Source organism: Sinohyriopsis cumingii, chromosome 16, assembly GCF_028554795.1.
Source record: "Sinohyriopsis cumingii isolate HCF-2022 chromosome 16, ASM2855479v2, whole genome shotgun sequence".
Taxonomy (NCBI): domain Eukaryota; kingdom Metazoa; phylum Mollusca; class Bivalvia; order Unionida; family Unionidae; genus Sinohyriopsis; species Sinohyriopsis cumingii.
Genome location: NC_142976.1, coordinates 14,886,809 through 14,910,156, shown reverse-complemented (window position 1 = coordinate 14,910,156; position 23,348 = coordinate 14,886,809). Strand labels below are relative to the sequence as shown.

At 35.7% G+C, this 23,348-nt stretch overlaps 1 protein-coding gene across 4 annotated transcripts in view; it reads left to right on the top strand.

The window, feature by feature from the left end:
• Window positions 1-23,348, top strand: part of LOC149779972 (putative tubulin polyglutamylase TTLL9) — a 96,716-nt gene that overhangs the window by 2,865 nt on the left and 70,503 nt on the right. For all 4 annotated transcript variants that reach the window (XM_089936692.1, XM_089936690.1, XM_089936689.1 and 1 more), the window contains exons 2-3: window positions 9,394-9,513; window positions 18,313-18,362. In XM_089936692.1, coding sequence (XP_089792818.1) covers window positions 9,496-9,513; window positions 18,313-18,362 — 68 coding nt within the window. In that variant the 5' untranslated portion in view covers window positions 9,394-9,495. The remainder of the gene's footprint in view (window positions 1-9,393; window positions 9,514-18,312; window positions 18,363-23,348) is intronic.

Sequence of the window (23,348 nt, the reverse complement as noted above, 5' to 3'; positions counted from 1 at the left end):
ATAAAATGACTAAGTAATGTAATAAACGATATGGCTTAAATTCATCTGAAATATAATACTGAACAATCCAATCTTTTAAACTCTCGGCAATGACTTGGATAGTACATTTTTTATATCCTTAATGCATTTAGTTCTTAAAATCTGTAGAGGGTACAAACTGACAGAAAGTAGGTGAATACTATAATATCTATGTTTGTCTGTTTCTTTTTAAACACAAATTATTTTTTTCTTGTGAAAATAGAAAACAAAAATACAGTTATAAGCTCTTAATGAACATGCTATAGGTTGTTGAGCTATTATTATGAAGCATCCAAGTGACAGAATCGCCAGGTGGTAGAGTGGTCTAAAGTGCTCACCTTTACCCATCACTGGTTATTCCCATTTTTTTCTCCAAACTCTTCCTCTACCAGTTATGCTAAGCCTATCATGTGCAACAAATACAGAAACAACTGCAGTGTGTGTTGTATTCATTTGGATTTCTATCATTTTAATTTGTTTAAAATGGAATCTTCCAAAACCATATGCAAAACAAGTGAGGGGTATACTATTACTGCTACTACTACTACTACTAATAATAATAATGGTAATTGTTGTTGTTGTAGGGGTTAACGCCATTTTTCAGTACACGATAGGCTATACATGGCAGCCAGTATTAATGGTGGAGGAAGAACCTGGGAAAACCCCGGAAAGAACCACAGACCCATGAGAAGCTACTGGCAAGCTTTCTCACATATCCACATTGGCTGAATCCGAGACTTGAACCCATGCAGACAGAGGTGAGATGGCAGTGATCTGTAATGGAGAGTGCTTTAGACCACTCGGCCACTTGGGTCCCCAATAATAATGATAATAATAATAATAATAATAATAATAATAACAATAACAATAATAATAATAATAACAACAACAACAACAATAATAATCTTAATGATGATGATGACGGTTATGTCAGTGGTGATAATTAGGATGATGAAGATGAAGGAGAGGAATGATTATAGAATACATGAATTCTGATTGAGATCTATTAAATGATATTAGTAAGATGGTTTAAAGGAGAAAGAGAGTCTGCTTGTAGGTGCTTTGTAGCAATTCATAACATAAAGGTTATTTTGTACTGAGGCAATGGGAGGAAAGAACCTTGCCCAAGGATATACTGACATAGCTGCCACACACTGGCATGGGCAGACAACCCTTGTAGTATTAGCCAGACACTCTTCCAACTGAACTACAGAGACATGGGCATTTTGATGTATTTATTCAGTTCAGTTCTACAGACCCATAAGCCCATTGATGAAAATGATAGCAATAAAAATACCATATAACTACAAATTATAAGGTAGAGTTACATCTATTTCATAAACTATATACCTACAGATACTAGAAAATAGGAGACTCTTTATTTGTCCATTCAGGTTTTTAAAAGGCGCAGTATTGTTAGTCATGATATCTATGTTATGTATTTCTAAACTAAAACTACTTTGTACTGTGTTTAATGACTGTTTTCTGATGTTCAAATTCAATTTTTGTACAGTAAAATAGAGATTTGAGTGAAGATTTCTTTTTGAACTATTGTATTGTGGTGATTTTAAAGTGCTTGCAGATTTCCTCGTACAACTTCAGTAAAATCCAAATCAGGTATAAAAAACATGAATTTCAGAACTTTAGTTGATCTGTATCAATTTGTTGAGCCTAAACATATTAATGAGGGGACCAAATTTCACAACAGTATTCAAGTCTGCACCTTAAAAAATATTCAAAAAACATTTGGCTGATATATTTACAAAGTCTTTGCATCATTGCAAGTACACTCAAAACCCCCAATCATTTTCATTTCTATTCTGTATATTATTCTTAAATATGAACATTAAAACTTAGAGTAGTAGTCAGTCTTATACCTAAATCTTAAACACAACTTCTGCCATTTAGCTCCACACCACCCATTGAATAGCTCAAGCGAACAGCTTTTAAAAAATATATTCTTGTTTGAAAAATTGACATAACAACACTTCTTCAAATTCACTCTTATCTGCCATTCCTCACATCACTAATATGTTCTGTTTACATGACTGAAGGAGTTTGCAGTTAGTACCAGTCATCTGTCACTGGCAAATAAAAGACACTTTGAGGTACTAAATCTAAGGGAGGTCATTTGTATGCAGTAACTTGAGTCCTAAAATAGACCCCAGAACTCACACCAGTCTAACCTATGACCATTTAGAGAAACATTTTTATATCTGTCACAAAAATACAAGAAAAACCGTTAAAAATATTACCAGTTAATCTCAGGATTGAAGTTTATATAAAATTATGAACTTGTGAATTACTTGTCAGGTTAAATCATATTGCTGAATCAGTTCCTGAAGAAGGCATAAGAATGTGTATCTACACTTTGGACAGCAAGGATTGGGAACAATAACCCAGGTTTATGTATTGAAATTTATATCACCTGATTTACAAATTTGATTAACATTGGACATTCTGAATTCATAAGGAAAAGTACTGGAATTATAAACATGTTAAAATGTTTGTATACAAGGTACACATGTTCTTAATTGAATAATAGGGATATTATCAAAACCACTAGAGCTGGGTACCATGAAAGTTTTTTGTCACAGTATTGCATGATATAATGCGATATGTACCATAGTATATTGCAATTATATTAGGGACCAACAATTTAACGTCCTGAGGCAGGTAATAATAATAATAATAATGACTTTATTTAAAGAGGTAACACAATTAGCTAAGAACTAATCTACCTTGAGGCCCTCATACAAAGGAAATTTATTTATTTTAACTGCTTCTCTGAAACCACTGGATATATTGGGTTTGGAAATAGGAAATAGAGTGGGCATTTCTAATCTCAACTGGAATACTATTCCAGACCAGAGTTCCAGAGTATTGGAAACTTTTTTTGACTAGAGCTGGGTACCATGAAAGTTTTTTGTCACAGTATTGCATGATATAATGCGATACGTACCATAGTATATTGCAATTATATTAGGGACCAACAATTTAATGTCCTGGGGCATGTAATAATAATAATAATAATAATAATAATGACTTTAGTTAAAGATTTGCAAATTTTTGTTCTTCCATGTCAGACATAGTTCATCAGGATCAATTTGGTTTTGGTTTTGGAATTTTGTACTGTTTGGTAAATATGGATTGCAGGTGGGGAGTATTGCCAGGTAGCCTATACTAGAATAGGGATTGTAAATATTTAGGAGCACTATTATTGGATTTCCTGTAAATTAATTTGGCTTTTCGTAACTGGATTAGGTCTTTAATAGGTAATATTTTTAACTTGGCAGCTAAATTTTCCTTGCTTTCTTTCTGGATTGATATTAGCCCAAATGCTCTTTTTTGAAGATGTGCTAGTATTGCTATGTTTTTATCATCTGAATTACCCCATAATGTATTACAGTAGTCTAAATAGGGTTGTATGTAAATGTTATGAAATAGTTTTCTGTACCTTTCAGGGAGAAAATGTCTTATCCTACTGAGAAGCCATAAACTTGAATTGACTTTTTTCACTGATATGTTTGGTATGTTCAGTCCATGATAGGTTATTATCTACCAAAACAACAAGTAGTCTTTCATGACAGACCATTTGCAAATTTTTATCCTTCCATGTCAGACATAGTTCATCATGATCAAGATTTGTTCTTTTTTGCTGTGTTGATATAAGAAATATTTTAGTTTTACCAGTATTTACCACCATGCCATTGCATGTGCACCAGTTGTCCAGTTTGTTTAGGGTATCCTGTAAAGATTTTTTCCAGTTCATGCTTTGTGTTTTGGATGTCTGAGAATGTTATGTCATCTGCATAGAGATATGTAGATGAAATTGAGTCCCTTAGTAAATGTGGTAGGTCATTAATAAACAATATAAATAATAATGGACCTCAAATTGAGCCTTGTGATACTCCATATTTAATTGTTCCAGGTTCAGACAGAACATTATTTATATAAATATGTTATGTTCTCTCACTTAAGTATGAAGTAAACCATCTAACTGTGCTTTCATCACATTGGTAAATTTTCAGTTTCTTCAAAAGGATTTCATGATCCACCATGTCGAAAGCTTTCCTGAAATCGACAAAATACAGATCCTATTATTCTACCTTGGTCAAGTGCTTGAAGCCATTTATCAGTTAGGGAGATCAAGGCAGTCTCACAGGAATTTGTCTGTCTAAAGCCTGATTGGTTAGGGTGTAATAGCAAGTGTTTGGTTAAATATGACATGATCGAGTCATGGACATGATTTTCACTCAATTTTGACAAGTCTGGTAGTACATGTATTGAGATTGGCCAGTAATTATCAGCATCATCCTTAGAACCAGATGTGTGAATAGACATTGGTTTTGCAGTTTTCCATATTTTGGGCACAGATGAGGTTGCAATAGCTAAATTGATTATGAATGTTATGCTATCAGAAATAGCTGAGGCAGAAGCTTTTATGAGTTGTGGACCAATCTGATCAAGTCCTGTAGCTTTAATGGTATCAAGTTCACTGAAACATTTTTTAACAAAGTATTTTGATACTGGTGGGATAGAAAAACACCTCCTTAGGAATTTTGCTGCTGCAGAACTTTTTCAGTTCATTGAAGTTGTTTTTTATTACTGGTTCTTTTAACTTTGTGGCAATGTTGGTGAAAAAAATAATTGAAAACATTTGCAGTGGCAGTGTCAGGTGCTTAACACTTTTTATTTTTAAAATTTCCAATCGGTCAATAGCTGGAAAAATATCTTGCTCTGATTTGTAGCAAAATAAGACCATGTTATATCCATTATATTGTCTGGAAAAAATATTATCATGAGCTCTAAAAAAATATCAGCTCCAACAAATCACAGCAGAATTAATCCACCCCACCCACAAAATTAAATGGTCAGTACCTTATATTAAATGAATTTACTTTGTGTATGATAATTGTTGTATCATCTAAAACTAACTATAATGAGATGATTTAGCTTACACTCAAGCTGACACCATGTGATAAACATTGCCCAGACATTAGAGAACATGTTGATAAAAATAGGCAGGGAAGCTTTGAGTGGGATGGCAACATCTGGGCAAGATATTTATCAGAAAGGGCATATTAAACATAAAGCACACTCAACAAACAACAAAATATTTAGTGGACTTGAGAAATTATGTAACATTTAGAAAGAAAACAACTGCTGTCCTGAAAACATTGGAATTATTCACAGTCCTAAAGAGGAATACATGTATTCAATACAGTAACATAAGCTAGTAAATAATTAAACAGAGACATGCTTTTCATTTTGTTTGTTTTAATCCAAACTTTTTCCAAAAGTTTAATTTTGCCCAAATATATTTCACAAAATCCCATTTTGACAACACATTGGTATATGTGACACTTGTCAAATATGTGACTAAAGGATTGTAAATATAATTATCTTTGTAATATTCAAAATTCATTTGTGACAGATACAACTGTTTGTAAAATAAATTGGGCATTATTTTTCCATGAAAAATGAGAATATGCTATTAATATCATTAAATTCATAACAAGATTACTCAGGACTTTCTCTAGATTCTTTATTGATGGAAACTACTGAAGTACCTGTACAGTGAAAAAGTACCATGGTACACACCACTGGAAACAAATACTATGGCAAACTAGTACAGTATACTGGTGACCACTGAGCACCTATAAAAACCATTGACATTTTTCACCTTATGTTCACTCTCAATTTTGTATACATCAGTATGGGTCAATGGATGGAATGCACCTGTGTTTATCCAGTGAATAATCAACAGGATTGGAGTTAAAAATGCTTTAAAGACATTATTCAACATATTTGCTAAGAGTCTTTAGAAACACAAACTCACTCTGTAATTGTGGAAGGGACAGTGAGCCTTCCTGCTTTTATTTTACAAACTCCAAAAACATTCAGGGGTTTTGTTTATGAAAAAGTAAAAAAAAATTATATAATCTTCTGAAAAGAAATGGTACTGTTAGGAGTTTAAACACTTCTTATACTCTCTTGAAGTTTTCTCCTTTTCTCTCACTGCAGCAATCATATTTTTATTATACCAGATTGGAAAATGTCTCATTGTAAGTTTTGCAGTTGGTACACATTTAGCTGTAACCAAATTTAAGTTTTAATAAAAATTATCTAAAGTTTAATTTGCATTGTCAAATGACTCTATAAATGGATTTACAAAACGTAAAAGATATTTCATAATTAAAATAAGTCTTTTTATAGTTCAAATCAGTACTCTTTGTCCCTGGTTGATACACTGTTTTCTTGGTTATAATACATCATGATAGTAGCACCTTGTGATCATAATCAAAGGCATAACTAAATTGAGTAATCAAATTCCAAATTTGGTCTCACTGAGTTGTATATTTGGAAAGAAACTTTATAGGATGGTCACTCTTTAGCCTGACTGAGATGTATGTTTGGAAAGAAACTTTATAGGATGGTCACTCTTTAGCCTGACTGAGATGTATGTTTGGAAAGAAACTTTATAGGATGGTCACTCTATAGCCTGACTGAGATGTATGTTTGGAAACAAACTTTATAGGATGGTCACTCTTTAGCCTGACTGAGATGTATGTTTAGAAACAAACTTTATAGGATGGTCACTCTTTAGCCTGATTGAGATGTATGTTTGGAATTTTTTTTCATAGGATGGTCACTCTTTAGCCTGACTAAGATGTATGTTTGGAAATTTTTTTCATAGGATGGTCACTCTTTAGCCTGACTGAGATGTATATTTGGAATTTTTCTTTTTATAGGATGGTCACTCTCTAGCCTGACTGAGATGTATATTTGGAATTTTTTTTTTATAGGATGGTCACTCTTTAGCCTGACTGAGATGTATGTTTGGAAACAAACTTTATAGGATGGTCACTCTTTAGCCTGACTGAGCTGAATGTTTGGAAACAAACTTTATAGGATGGTCGCTTTTTAGGCTGACTGAGATGTATGTTTGGAATTTTTTTTTATAGGATGGTCACTCTTTAGCCTGACTGAGATGTATGTTTGGAAACAAACTTTATAGGATGGTCACTCTTTAGCCTGACTGAGATGTATGTTTGGAAACAAACTTTATAGGATGGTCACTCTTTAGCCTCACTGAGCTGTATTTTTGGAAACAGACTTTATAGGATGGTCACTCCGATGTAGTCTCACTGAACTGTCCAACAGGTCACTCTCAGTGTAGACTCAGGAGAATCTAGTCAGGCATTTAATGTAAGTGTTTTGCATACTATATTAAAGATCACTAGAGCTAATAGAAGCACATCTATTACATTGGAGGCCATTATTAATTGACAGTTATCGTGTCCACTACTGACTATATATTTGGTATACTCTCTCTCTCTGTTTGTGGATTAATTACTAAACTAAAAGTCTTTTTTCCTCCACTGTCTGAATAAATTTATATTTTATTATTATGTAAATTGAAAAAAGTTAACAATGAAACAAATTCAGATATGTACATAACGTGATACTTATTCAGTAAATGGTGAAATATATCTTTGATAAGATGGCTGCTTGCTATCCACATTTGTCACACACTACATCTGTTCCTCGTTATAACACACTTCACTAAAAGATGATTCTGAATATATCATGATGCCTACTAGGGACTGCCATGACCAGAATTATACCAGTGAATAACAGTATGGGTTGAAAGAAAACAAGGTGAAACTTGGTGATACATGTATATCTTTATTTCCTTTCTGAATGTTTCTTTCAAACTATGGTTTGGTATGTTACATTATTCTCAAAGTATCGTGGTTCTGTACATACCATGGTTTTCACTCTAATGCAGTTTTGGTGCATAATGTGGTCAGCAGTTATGGACCCTGACTACTACTGTGTTATATTGAAGGAGAACTGTTTTGTTCATCACTTTCACAGTGATTCATAATAGTTTCATAAGGTACTTTAATGTTTTAAGTTTAATATTTATAAACACACACACACACATAAATGTTTGGGATGAATTATAATTTTCTAACCTGTTTGATTATATTTGTGTCATTCTATATAAATTTCTTTCATATCCTCAGGTAATCATGCATCCATATGTTCAGTATATTCTATCCAGGGATAAACAACATTTTCTCTCTGTGTGGTGCATAGGTGTGAATTTGTAATTATGATTTCAAGTACTATATATACAAGGGGTTGGTAACCTATTTTATATAGCGTGCACTTTTTCTGGATTGATTACAAAATGAAGAAGTGCGTGCCACCAATAAGAGAGTAACACTGTTAAAATCAAGATTTTGGGCTGCCCTTCGCATGCCACTCAAAACCTCTTGATGTCCCACCTTCTGGCATGTGTGCCATAGGTTGCTGACCCCTGATACATACTCACTTATAAGTCATGTCAAACTGTAAACAACAAATATCCTGATCTACCATAGCTAATGCACCTGCAGACAAGAGTATATGTTGTTTGTTATACTGACTCCTAACAAACTGCACAGACCCAGATCTGCCAGTGCATTATGTGATGGCAGATTTGGCTTTGTGCAGTTTGCAATTTGATTTGACTATGGTATATATTTTGCATCTCTAAACAGAAATCAAGTGAATTGGTGCATAATCTGAGTGATAATTTCTGCTTGCCTAGCATGGTGGTTCCTGTGCACATATTTTCACAAAAATTAGCATGGCAACCAAATGTTTCTGAATCCAGTTCACGATACTTAGTTTAAAAGCACACATTGTGATGAACTGTGAGTTGTTAAGAAGATGGTACAGATCCTGGGGCTGACATTCAGTTCTATGGCTTTGACAAGTCCAGGAGATAGGCATTCACATATCTTTTGTCTTGTGTTTTGTTGTTATATAGTGTTGAAATAAAAGCACATCAGTGCTAAAATTTGCATCATAATAATACAATTCTTTGAAATATTTTGAATTTGTAGAGCAACCTTTTCTGTTTCTAATTGCAAACAATATTATATATGTTTCCTCTCCAGATGAATGCTTTTCTACTGTAAACTAAAATTTGGGACTCAAAATACCTCCTGCTGTTATTGACTAGCATCATGCAAATGCATGCTGGGATCCTGGATGAGTCTGTTTCTGAAAAGCTGTGAACATCACAGAAATGAACCAGTTTTTCTAAAAAGACTCTTTGAGATGTATCGAAAGCCAGATAAACAATATGAAGCAGCTACCTCCTTCAAGCACAAACTTATTTATTGGCTGAAATTAAAAGAGCTAATGAGGAATCACTTCATTCAACAAATGCCCTATTCATCTGGATGCAAACAAATATAGCACTCAAATACATGCTCAATTATTTAAAAAGCATTAACCTTGGATATCTTGATCACATAACCTGTCTAACTTTCTATCTTTTTGCCTTGAGTTAAGGAAGATATTTTATTTCAGCATGTTTTGACTGAGATGTGGCTGAGACTGATTCATGTAGTGATTTGAAGAGGAGAGTTAGCAGAATTTTACCTCACAGCTGAAGAGTCAAGATTCACAATCATGGCAAAAGCAATCAAGGTAGCTTCATGTCAACAATACAAATTACTTTGAATTTACTGTAATAGAAAAATATAATTCTTTAAAATACTTATTGTCTTGAATTTCAATTAAAATTTTTTTCATCCTATCATAGGTCCATTGAAAACTACTGGTAGTCAGTTGCTTTAAAGTTATTACTAAAGATATTTTATTATGTATAGATTTACTTAATTAGAATATGTGAGTCTCATATTTTTGTATATTGATTGGACTATTGAAACTGTCCAATCCTTGTACCTTCATCTACCCCAGTTTTGTTTGTGCACACAACTGTTCTTTATTGTTAGATTTTAATCAGTTTTGGAATGCAGTCTAAAATTATGAGTTAAGCTTGCTTTTCAGCGTTCCATGTCATGTGATGGATGGTTCTGGATTTTATGGAGAAAAAAAACTTTTGACATTGTAACTCCATTTTCGTCAAATTTTGTTTGATACTTTTAAATCTTGAGTGAGTTTGAATATCAGTTATTTGTTGTCGTTTGGCAGAGTTACAACCCCTAATGGTTTGACACATTCACATTTATTGTCAAACTCCGTTCATTCTAATTGAAATTCAGCAAAACTTTGTGTGCAGCTTTATGTTTACAATGTGTCAGATAAGTTTAATTAGCAGTATTTTACATTATCATTTTTGGAGTTATCATCCCAGATAATCTGCCAGACTTATTTTTTTACTTATTACTGTGTTTAACTTATAATCAGATAATAAGCCCATACTTGGTGATAAGCGTTACCCTCATTTTTACAGATATGTACCTAGAATGTTTTTGTATGATAATAAACTCACCCTCTTTTTGGAAATTTTTTCAGGTTGGTCTCTTATCTTTTCATGAGAGATATATTGTAATTCTGTTAAATCTATTTGATTTTAATTTTATTTTTTTGGGTAGGTAATTATAATATGTTGGAGAAGTTTTATTGTAAGCTCACTACATGGTCTCTAATTAAGCATCTGCTTTCATTGCAAGACATCAAGTTTATTATTCTGTTGTAATTTGACCAAATACGGTATGCAGCTTTGCATTGATAAAATCACTCAGCATCATGATTGTGATTGAGTTATGGCCTCTGATTAACTAATGGACCTACATTTGTTTCTTCTTGATAACTTGATATGTTACAATTATGAGGATTTCAACCATCTTTATTTTACTGCTCTGTATGATAATAAAAATAATAATAATAATAATGAGGACTTTGTATAGCGCCTAATCTTTAGAAGCTCTAAGCGCTTTACAACATTAGACAACACCATTAAGATAAAAAACATATAATAATATTAGTACAATAAACAAACACCATGAAATTAGAAAAACATTAAAAAATAAAAAACATGCTGAGAATATTTCAGGGAGGAAACATTGTTAGGTCTTTAAGTTTGTTCTTGCAGTCAAAATAAGTGAGTTTTGAGAGCCCTCTTGAATGTGATCACTATGTCATTGTGTCTATGTTCAGTGGGCAATTCATTCCACATTGCTGGGCCCTGGTATGCAAAAGAACGCTGTCCATATGACTTTGTTTTCATAGTGGGAATAATGAGTATACGATTGTCAGAAGAGGAGCGTAAGAATATTGCTGGTGTGTACACATGGGTGAGATCGGATAGGTACGTTCGACTAGAGTCCAACAGTGAAATGTAGCACAGAGAACAAATTCTGTGTTTGATTCTGGATCGAATGGATAGCCAGTGTAGGGTACATGGCAGCGGGGAGGTGTGCTCTGATCGTGGTACTCTAAGTATGATCCGAGCAGCTGTGTTTTTAACTTTTTGAAGTTTCTGGAGTAGATATTGAGATGAACCAGACAGAATTGAGTTACAATAGTCCAGTCTTGAAAGTACTAATGAACACACAAGTGTTTTAGTGGCATCAGCTGAAAGATATTTGCGAATTGAGCTGATGGGTCTCAGCTTAAGATATGCAGCCTTGCATATGTTCATGACATGTTGGTGCAATGTGAGAGTATTGTTCAGAGTAACACCTAGGTTTCGTACTGATTGTGTGCATTTAATGTTGGCATTGCTGATATTTATTGTTTGAGGTAAAGGATGTGAATGAGAAAGTCTTTTTGTTGTGATCAGAATGGGCTCAGTTTTATCATCATTCATCTGCAGCTTGTTACATGTCATCCATGATTTCACATCAGAAATGCACCTCTCTACACCTTGGATGGTAGCACCAACTTCAGTTGGGTGGCTAGATTTGTATATTTGGGTGTCATCAGCGTACAATTGGTGAGACACTGGATGATGCTCTATGACACTTGAGAGTGGCTGAGTGTACAGAATGAAGAGAACACGTCCAAAAACAGACCCCTGTGGAACACCACAACATAGATCAACTGGGCTGGAGTGTATTCCATTTGCAGATACAATTTGTGTCCTGTCGACCAAGTAGGACTTGGACCACAGTAAGGCTGTATCATGAATGCCAAATACATGCTGGAGACAGTGAAGTAATATATCATGGTCTATTGTGTCAAATGCTGCAGACAAATCAAGGAGGGTGAAGACTGTAATCTTTCTGCTATCCAACGCAGAGAGAATGTCATTAACTACTTTCAGAAGAGTAGTTTCAGTACTGTGGCAAGGGCAATATGCAGATTGTACATTGCTAAAAAGACTGTTTGAATTTAGATGAGATACAAGCTGGGATAGAACAACCTTTTCTAAGATTTTTTATATGAATGGGAGATTAGAAACTGGGCGGTAGTTCTTTAAATCGTTACGGTCTAGTGTTGATTTCTTCAGCAGATGAGAGAGAGGTATTAATAACATCAGTTAGTGAAGGCAGTACTGGATCTAAGCACTCAAGCAGCAGTGATGTTGGAATTGGATCAAGTTCACATGACTTTGGTGCACTCTTCATCATGATTGTATGTATGAAATCCATAGAGACAGGTTCAAATGCTGCTAATGGTTGCCGCTCAAATTCTGTATCCCAACTGTATGATGACGACGAGTCAATTGAAATTGTGGTGTCAAGCTTATCTCTAATGGTTTGTACTTTGTCACGGAAGAAATTTGCAAACATGTCCGGAAGGTCGACTGGAGAGAAGGTAGTTGGAAGTGGTGTTGATTTGTTCCTTGACATTAGCTTGTTAGTAATCTCGAAGAGCTCTTTGCAGCTGGAACTTTCCATGATCTTAGTAGTGTAGTGGGATGATACAATCTTTTGTGAGTGTGCTTGTCAGCATTTGGTTATCATATTGTAGAGTTATGGCTGCTTATTTTTTAATGCATTGACTTTCATTTTGGCACTTGAACTCATTTTCTGATGGCCCTAGTTCACTACAATAGTAGATGAGGGCATATTCTTTTGCTTCTGTTTCTACCTATGCCATTCCAGAGTCCAGTTTAATGCAGTTACTCAGAACCATTTTGTGACATGCAACTTGATAAGCATGTTTATTAAGCATACGTAGATAAATTAAGGTGTTAAAATAATATCATTGAGTGTGTGTGCATATGTGTTTCAGAGTGCCGAGGTATGTTTGTGTGACAGCGGTGAATAATTGATTTCTAATTAGTAGCTCCATAACCTCTTACCCTGTCTTCATATTTGGAATAAACTATAAACACATATTTCTTCTTCAAATATACTATCCGATCATAATACCTTAGGAAAACAACTACTACCTCACAAATTCAGCCTTCTCAGGTTAAAAAAGCTCAAAGTTGCCTGCTCAGTTAGAAGAGAGTTATATAGAATGATCTCCCCTTGATAGAGGTATTAGTGCCAAATCTCATGAATACTTGCAATTACTACTCTCCACCTACAAGAATTTGGGAAGTAGTCTACCATAAAGCAAGTTGTAGGAGATTGCCTTCAAAGGGAAGTATGCTCCATCTATAATTTGTCAACTTGTTCTTACTCCTTTCTGTCAGCAGTTTTTTGTCTTTTCATAATTTTAATTTTGTCAATTGCATGCATATAGTGCCAATTTTACATACCTGCACAAGCTGCTAATATATCCTCTCACATTGGTGTATGTGTGTGTGTGTTTTGTATTTTTAATGCAGCTTTAACAATTTTTCAGTCATATCCGTATGATACCTGCAATGTGGCAGTTTAAAGCGATGTCTAGCACTGTGGCATCATGCTGCAGACATATAGCATAATGTCCCACCCAGTCACATTATGCTGACACCAGGCCAACCAGTCCTAACACTAACTTCTTAATGCTGAGTGCCAAACAAAGCAGCAGTTAGTACCATTTTTATAAGTCTTTGATATGGCTGAGTCAGGGTTTGAACCCACGACCTTCAGCATCCAAGGCAGACACTCTAACCACTAGGCCACCAGAGTGGCTGTGTGTCTGTCAAAAGTCTTGGGTATGACTCGGCCGGGGTTCGAAGACATGACCTCCTGGATCCAAGGTGGATGCTCTAACCACATAAGCCACCAGAGTCCACATTGGTGATGCACTTTTATATATGCAGGTACTGTGTGTGATATAGAAAACTTCAGTAAAATTTCCACTATGTGGCAGATACTAATAGGTTAGTTTTCAATACATGGTTTTGTCATAGCATCCACTTCATAGTTATTAAATGCAATGCTTTGGAGACTTTACTTGCATTTGTCATATTGTATCTAGCTCTATACAACAACGCTCAGAGCTGATAAAGCAGAATGCATGCCAGTTTATATTGCCTGTTCTCTTTCTGTCTTACAGACTTAAACCATGGGCAGGACAAATTGTAAGATGTATAAGTACTGGGAGTGACAACCACTCTACATGTATGGCTTACCATAGTTGCCAGTCTGCAAATACATGTCAGATATTTGCCTCATGGACTGAAATTCAGTGGCCTTCAGTACTGGTGGCATGAAAGAAGAAAGCACAGAAGCGTACCTTGAGGGACAAGGGTGCCGTCAGTATACATGCAGATGTCACTTTGGTGAATTATCTTCTTTTTGAAGGGTACTGCAATCCAACAGGCTGCTCAGCCATGAAGTGGTCAATGACAGCAACAGCTCCTGCTTCTCTCGAACCACTTCAACATGACAGATCTCTTTTAGTGGACCGAGTAGGCCTGATACTACATGGGTTTGATGGCCAATCTTGACCAGCTTCTTTTGAGTGAGATCAAGTCCAGCCAACACAAATAATGTCTTGCATATTAGAAGTACTGTCAGGCTTTTGCCACTGAAAAGGAGCACTTATTAGGGATCATTTAGAAGGGGCCATATCCCAGTCAGGATCTTCAGTAAATGTGGTAGCCCACTCCTTTAGACATTCTTCTCATTCTAGATCTCAGATTACACAGGATGCATAGGCATCAACACATTCACTTAGAGATGATGAAATATGCACACAAGCCCTATTTTCATTGCTAGATGTCACCATAACAAGACAAGACTGGCTTCTGGGCATCTGTTGAGGAAGTCTTATGCCACCAGAGTTGTGTCCTCCTCCTCATACTCCATCAACAGCTTGATCTAAAGTTGGTTAATTCATCAGGAAGGATGAATCGACATTCAAGTTGCTACCACAGTATGGTTGAGTTTTTGGGCTGCTGACAAAGACAATTACAGGGCTGTATTGTTTAGAGAGTAGAGATCATTCACAATGTTAAATCACCAGTGTTTATACTAGACTGTTCTTGGTCCCAAAGGCCAGTATCGATTTTAACCAGTCAGTGATCAGTGTGACCTGTATCATTTTATTTGCACCCCTCAGTTCAAAATTGAACTACAAAGGCAGATTTTACATACTGTGAAGGAGAAGTTTTTCCTGTTACTGTAAACCTTATGCATCTCTACATATCCTAATTAACAAATTTTGCAGGAAATTTCTGTGGGAGATGGTTTACCCATTTGTGACACTCCTGTTCAGACTCAAATCAGTCCTTGGATCTTCACATGTTTGATGGACAGAGTACTGGCTCATTTCAGGAACACCTCCACAGTGCCAACGTCCAACTACCTGGGTGACATTCTGCAAAAGTACTCCTTTGGGTATGGAGTTTAAAATGCAGAGTATATCTACCTCAGGAACATGCATACAAATCAAGGCTATGGTGGCTTCAGGTATTACTCAGGACAATCTCTCAGCCCAAGAATTCTTTTGTTTACTGGGTTCACTCATTGTAGTAGTGGACCTCACCATCCTAGGTTGCCTTTTTATGAGACCATTACATACGATTCTATTGTCACGATAGAGGCCAAGAATTTGCCCTTTGCACAAACCACTACCAATCTCCATGAATATGAGTTTCCTCCTCTGAAGATGGCAGAACCTAAATTAGCTCAAGTTTGGTCTTTCTTAGCTATTAGAAATGATGGTTTGTATAGGTATGAACTCAGAGGTCATGTGTACGCATCTCCCATCATTTCAGCAGGCCACAGTGGCCCACTCAAGATCATTTTTGGATATCAATATTCTTGACATAAAAAAAATGCTTGAAAGCGTTTCAGTGGTGGCAGGTGCTATGTGGAAATGGCATTCTCATTCAATCTGACATCTGGTGAATTATCTCAGAAAGTAATGAGGAACCAAGTCCTCAGTCCTTTGCATTCTTCTTTAGGTTTTTCTAAGGCAGTGTCTTCAATGACAAATCCATGTACATGTTCATATTCCAGTGGAGTGTTGACTCATTCTGACTTTTTGCTGTACTGAATTGGGAAAAGTTACGGATAAATGTCCTGATAAATCCAGCAGTGGAAATTCCAAGGAATATAAAGATATTGCCTCACCTCAATTAACAACCACTGTGGCAGGCATTTTATTCCAATCCAGAGTTGTTGAACTAGCATGGCTGGATCATATTAAACAAACCCTCAAGAACAAGCAGTTCTTTCAACAAGTGATGGAGAGAATTGCATGAGTAAGAAAAGCCTCCACTTTGAAAACATTATGGAGGATTTTCTCACAATATTCTGAGCATGATCACATTTTGCCACTGAAAGCATAAGTAACTCACATAACTTCCTACTCTGGCTCTTTGATGAGAAGCCGTTAGCAACAATCATTATAGAAGGCTACCATTCCATTTCTCTGATATGTTTTGTCATGGAAGAAAGACCTCTCCAATTTTCTGTTGAACTTTGATTTCGGATGCCAAAAAACATTGACTCTGTGCCCAGAATGGGATCTATCATTGGTTCTAATCTGGCTGAATAAGAAACAGCAGTTTGAACTTCTCTTGAGATCTGCATTGGTTCACCTCTTATACAAGACCTGCTTCCTATCTGCACTATCAAAATAGCAGGCAGAATCAGCAAAATACATGCTCTGTACTCAGTTGACCCAAACTACTGTTGGTTCCAATGCGATGGGTCAGGATTACTTCCTGATTCCTTGCAAAGAAAATGCTACCACTCATGACAAATCAGTCTTTTGCAGTGAAACTCTTGACTACTCAGGACACTACATCTCAAGGCCATCTGCAGGTTGATCTGGTGAAATCTCTGAAGTGGTGCCTGAAAAGAACCAAGCCATTGCATAAAGGGATACCTCGACTGATCTTACCTCTCAAAGAGGGAAGGACAACATATCAGTGTATACACTCTCATCCTCAATAAAATTTGTTATCTGCATGGAGATTAAATGTACTTGCTATGCATCTCAGCTCATGAGATATCCACAACAACATTTGCATTTAAACAAAACTGTTCCCTATGTGACATTACACAAGATGTGAGATGGAGGCTGACTTTCTCCAGCTTCTACATCAGAGATCTTTCATCCCCAAAAACTCAACATGACCTGGTGGGGGTATATCACCACATCATAGCAGGTTGGCAGTTTCATGAAGATATGGCTTCATGACTTCCACTGGAATTTTTCTCCCCATCATAAAAACTGCACTTTGGCATATAGAGTTAAATGCTCCAGCTAGGTTATCTCCAAGAAGCTGCAGCCTCACATGACTTAGGAGGCTGGAGATGGCATTTCCAGGGTAAGGGCATTTCCAGGGTAAGAGCATTTCCAGGGTAAGGGCATTTCCAGCTTAAGACTATTTAACATTCTCTACCTCTTACCTACCGGTATTCTGATGAGTCATTATTATCATGGAATGTATTTGAAGAAGAAACCAATTTTTTCTGCCAAAATAGGTTTCTTTGATAATACTTACCTAATCATGATACACATACACCCTCCCAACCTCCTCACAGTTACATCCTTCTAGAGGGCATACATTCCATTCCAGTAGTAAGTGAACTATTTGTGGAATTTGGTGCCCAGTTCTTGTATGAAGGGGAGATCAACCTATATAACTGCCACCTCTTTGGTTAGGTAAACCATTTGAATTCTTTGCTAAAACATTTTGCTTGGAATGGCTGGATTTGCAAGGTAGCATTAGTTCTCCAAAGGTGTTATGATTGGTTAAGTATCATCAAAGAAACATATTTTACACTAAAAAATTGGTTTCACCACTTGTTACCATGGGTTCTGCTTATTGGTAAAGCCTTGTGGTCAAGAATTACACTGATATAGATTTTTCAACACTGACAGTTACATAGCACATAACCCGACCCACTTTATGTATGTAATATAACTTTATGCTCACTTATTTTATATGTTCAGCCACTCCTTTGCTTAGGTCATGTTCCTGAGGGTCAAGGTCTTCATTGAGGATACTGTTTAATATTTTTGATGAAAATATTTTTCATCACTTTGTTTCAATGTCTTAATTAGTTTACTGTTTATACTATCAATAATAATAATAATAATAATAATAATAATAATAATAATAATAACAATAATAATAATAATAACAATAATAATAATAATAATAATAATAATAATAATAATAATAAACTCTTCCAGGCTTCAGGATACATGCAGTCCAAGATGAATAGAGGAAAAGGACCCCTTGGGTGAGGATATTTGTGTTCATGCGCTTAAATATTTCTTTCCTTGTTGCAATTTCCATCAGTAAAATTTGCCAGACTCTTCTGAATTTCCTAACCAAAAACATTAATAAATAATAATAACGTAGCCCCATCCACTTTAACTACTATTTCTGATATTTGCATTGAATTATGTCAGCTATTTACAAGCTATAAGAGTGTACATCATCAACATGAGCAATGTGATCATATCATGATTATTGTATATTGTATAATGTTGTATAATAAACAGTTTCTTGAGAGAATAAAAATAAAACTTGACTTGCTAAGATGCTAAATAGATAAAAACTGAAAGTTGGATTGATCAGTAGTGTAGATAATCCATGGGGAGAGAGAGAGAGAGAGAGAGAGAGAGAGAGAGAGAGAGAGAGAGAGATACAGGCCCTAATTCAAACATTCTTCCAAGTTACATTCTGATATTTTAATGTTACATCTAGGAAGGCCAAGATGAGTTGATTATTTAGGTGTGACTAAATTGTTGACTTCACCTCTCAGCATGACCATCTTTGGATTTTGGCCTATAGTCCTGGTTTATGTTTTTAAAGATATTGGGGCCTAAATCAAAAACTGAAAGAAGCTACCATTCTGTTTAATTCTAATTTCAATTTAAATAAATAGCTTGTAGATTTTAATAGTTAGGATGTAAGCATACTTGCACATGAAAACAATGAATCTTTCCTTGACCGTCACTTCAAAGTTAGATTGGCGGGGAATCGTTGGAAATTAAAGATATATCGGAGATTTATAGAAATGGTAAGCCTAATTTTTGAAGGAGGTTAATATGGATAGACCCTGATACAGTATAGTTTAATTTGGATAGACCCTGATACAGTAGAGTTTAGTATGGATAGACCCTGATACAGTAGAGTTTAGTATGGATAGACCCTGATACAGTAGAGTTTAGTATGGATAGACCCTGATACAGTAGAGTTTAGTATGGATAGACCCTGATACAGTAGAGTTTAATTTGGATAGACCCTGATACAGTAGAGTTTAGCATGGATAGACCCTGATACAGTAGAGTTTAATTTGGATAGACCCTGATACAGTAGAGTTTAGCATGGATAGACCCTGATACAGTAGAGTTTAATTTGGATAGACCCTGATACAGTAGAGTTTAGCATGGATAGACCCTGATACAGTAGAGTTTAATTTGGATAGACCCTGATACAGTAGAGTTTAGCATGGATAGACCCTGATACAGTAGAGTTTAATTTGGATAGACCCTGATACAGTAGAGTTTAGTATGGATAGACCCTGATACAGTAGAGTTTAGTATGGATAGACCCTGATACAGTAGAGTTTAGTATGGATAGACCCTGATACAGTAGAGTTTAATTTGGATAGACCCTGATACAGTAGAGTTTAGTATGGATAGACCCTGATACAGTAGAGTTTAGTATGGATAGACCCTGATACAGTAGAGTTTAGTATGGATAGACCCTGATACAGTAGAGTTTAGTATGGATAGACCCTGATACAGTAGAGTTTAATTTGGATAGACCCTGATGCAGTAGAGTTTAGCATGGATAGACCCTGATACAGTAGAGTTTAATTTGGATAGACCCTGATACAGTAGAGTTTAGCATGGATAGACCCTGATACAGTAGAGTTTAATTTGGATAGACCCTGATACAGTAGAGTTTAGCATGGATAGACCCTGATACAGTAGAGTTTAGTATGGATAGACCCTGATACAGTAGAGTTTAGTATGGATAGACCCTGATACAGTAGAGTTTAGCATGGATAGACCCTGATACAGTAGAGTTTAGTATGGATAGACCCTGATACAGTAGAGTTTAGCATGGATAGACCCTGATACAGTAGAGTTTAGTATGGATAGACCCTGATACAGTAGAGTTTAGCATGGATAGACCCTGATACAGTAGAGTTTAGTATGGATAGACCCTGATACAGTAGAGTTTAGTATGGATAGAACCTGATACAGTAGAGTTTAGTATGGATAGACCCTGATACAGTAGAGTTTGATATGGATAGACCTTGATACAGTAGAGTTTAGTATGGATAGACCCTGATACAGTAGAGTTTAATATGGATAGACCTTGATACAGTAGAGTTTAGTATGGATAGACCCTGATACAGTAAAGTTTGATATGGATAGACCTTGATACAGTAGAGTTTAGTATGGATAGACCCTGATACAGTAGAGTTTAATATGGATAGACCTTGATACAGTAGAGTTTAGTATGGATAGACCCTGATACAGTAGAGTTTAGTATGGATAGACCCTGATACAGTAGAGTTTAATATGGATAGACCCTGATACAGTAGAGTTTAATTTGGATAAACCCTGATACAGTAGAGTTTAATTTGGATAGACCCTGATACAGTAGAGTTTAGTATGGATAGACCCTGATACAGTAGAGTTTAGTATGGATAGACCCTGATACAGTAGAGTTTAATATGGATAGATCCTGATACAGTAGAGTTTAGTATGGATAGACCCTGATACAGTAAAGTTTAATATGGATAGACCCTGATACAGTAGAGTTTAGTATGGATAGACCCTGATACAGTAGAGTTTAATATGGATAGACCTTGATACAGTAGAGTTTAATATGGATAGACCTTGATACAGTAGAGTTTAGTATGGATAGACCCTGATACCGTAAAGTTTAGTATGGATAGACCCTGATACAGTAGAGTTTAATATGGATAAACCCTGATACAGTAGAGTTTAATATGGATAGACCCTGATACAGTAGAGTTTAATATGGATAGACCTTGATACAGTAGAGTTTAGTATGGATAGACCCTGATACAGTAGAGTTTAGTATGGATAGACCCTGATACAGTAGAGTTTAGTATGGATAGACCCTGATACAGTAGAGTTTAATATGGATAGACCCTGATACAGTAGAGTTTAATATGGATAGACCTTGATACAGTAGAGAAGTTAAACAAACTGGTTGAATGGAACTGCTGAATTATAGACTACATGCTTCAAAAAGTAAGTAAAGTCATGCATTACAATTTCAGAATCACACACACACACACATGATTGTGCACATTGCCATTTGTGCAGTTGTTAAAAAATACACAGGCCTAAATTATATTCATTTAGCAATCATGAAACAGACTCCCACTTGATATTTAAAAAAAAAACAAAAACTGCTTCATTTCTTAATTAAGAAATCACTGATTTACTATAGGCTTATCTTAATTAAGAAATCACTGATTTACTATAGGCTTTTATCATTTATCATGTGTACTTGTGCATGGATGAGGTTCCATAATTGATGGCAACTATCTTTCTTTCAGAAAAAAATATCTGTTATGTCTTTCTCTCTCTCCCTATGTGTGTGTGTGTGTGTGTGAGTGTGTGTGTGTGTGTGTGTGTTATTTCTAGCAAAGTACAAGCTTTATTGCGAAAGCTAAGGAAAAATTTCTTTAATATTGAATGTTGTACATTAGCTAGGTTAAGCAGGTGCTACTCCAAATTTGTGACTTTGGGAAATAAGGGTAAAAGTAATTTAACAAACTGAAATTTATGTTACAGTTGAATCATACACATATTGTGCAACAAGTATTTAAGTTTGGGTCCTTGGACCATATAGCCCAATGGAGTCAAACAAATATTTCAGTTTGGGTCCTTGGACTATATAGCACAATGGAGTCTAACAAATATTTCAGTTTGGGTCCTTGGACTGTATAGCCCAATGGAGTCCAACAAGTATTTAAGTTTGGGCCCTTGGTCTATATAGCCCAATGGAGTCCAACAAATATTTCAGTTTGGGTCCTTGGACTGTATAGCCCAATGGAGTCCAACAAGTATTTAAGTTTGGGCCCTTGGTCTATATAGCCCAATGGAGTCCAACAAATATTTCAGTTTGGGTCCTTGGACTATATAGCCCATAGGAGTTCAACCAGTATTTAAGTTTGGGTCCTTGGACTATATAGCCCATAGGAGTTCAACCAGTATTTAAGTTTGGGCCCTTGGTCTATATAGCCCATAGGAGTTCAACCAGTATTTAAGTTTGGGTCCTTGGACTATATAGCCCAATGGAGTCCAACAAGTATTTAAGTTTGGGTCCTTGGTCCATATACCCCAATCGAGTCATACAAATATTTCAGTTTGGGTCCTTGGGCTATATAGCCCATAGGAGTTCAACCAGTATTTAAGTTTGGGTCCTTGGACTATATAGCCCAATGGAGTTCAACCAGTATTTAAGTTTGGGTCCTTGGACTATATAGCCCAATGGAGTCCAACAAATATTTCAGTTTGGGTCCTTGGTCTATATAGCCCAATGGAGTCCAACAAATATTTCAGTTTGGGTCCTTGGTCTATAAAGCCCAATGGAGTCCAACAAATATTTCAGTTTGGGCCCTTGGACTATATAGCCAAATGGTGTCCACCATAGATTTCAGCTTGGATACTTGGACTATATAGCCCAGTGGAGTCCAACAAGTATTTAAGTTTGGATCCTTGGACTATATAGTCCAGTGGAGTCCACCATAGATTTCAGTTTTGGTTCTTGGACTATATAACCCAATGTAGTCCAACGAATATTTCAGTTTGGGTCCTTGGACTATATAGCCCAATGGAGGCTTCTGCTATAATTATTTAATGATTGACAGGAAGTTTGTGTCATGTTGTCAGGCAACTGGTTGCCATATTTATATTGGCAGTATGCAAATTACAGATTATGACTGCCATTTTACATTTATTCACCTTCTCACAATTGTTACTTTCTGTTTATTTGGAATCAGAGGGTCAGAATGATAATCACTGACAGGTCATTTCTGAGACTGAGACATGAATTTTTGTTAATTGTTTTGAACCATTGTAATTAATATACAGCAATTTGATCAAAAATGAAGAGGTTTATATCTTGTAGTTCTCTTCACTAATTGTAAAAGAACCATTTGTTTTATAAAATCCACAAGCATTTTTAGTTTCCTTAACAAAATCACTGACTGGTGACCACTAAT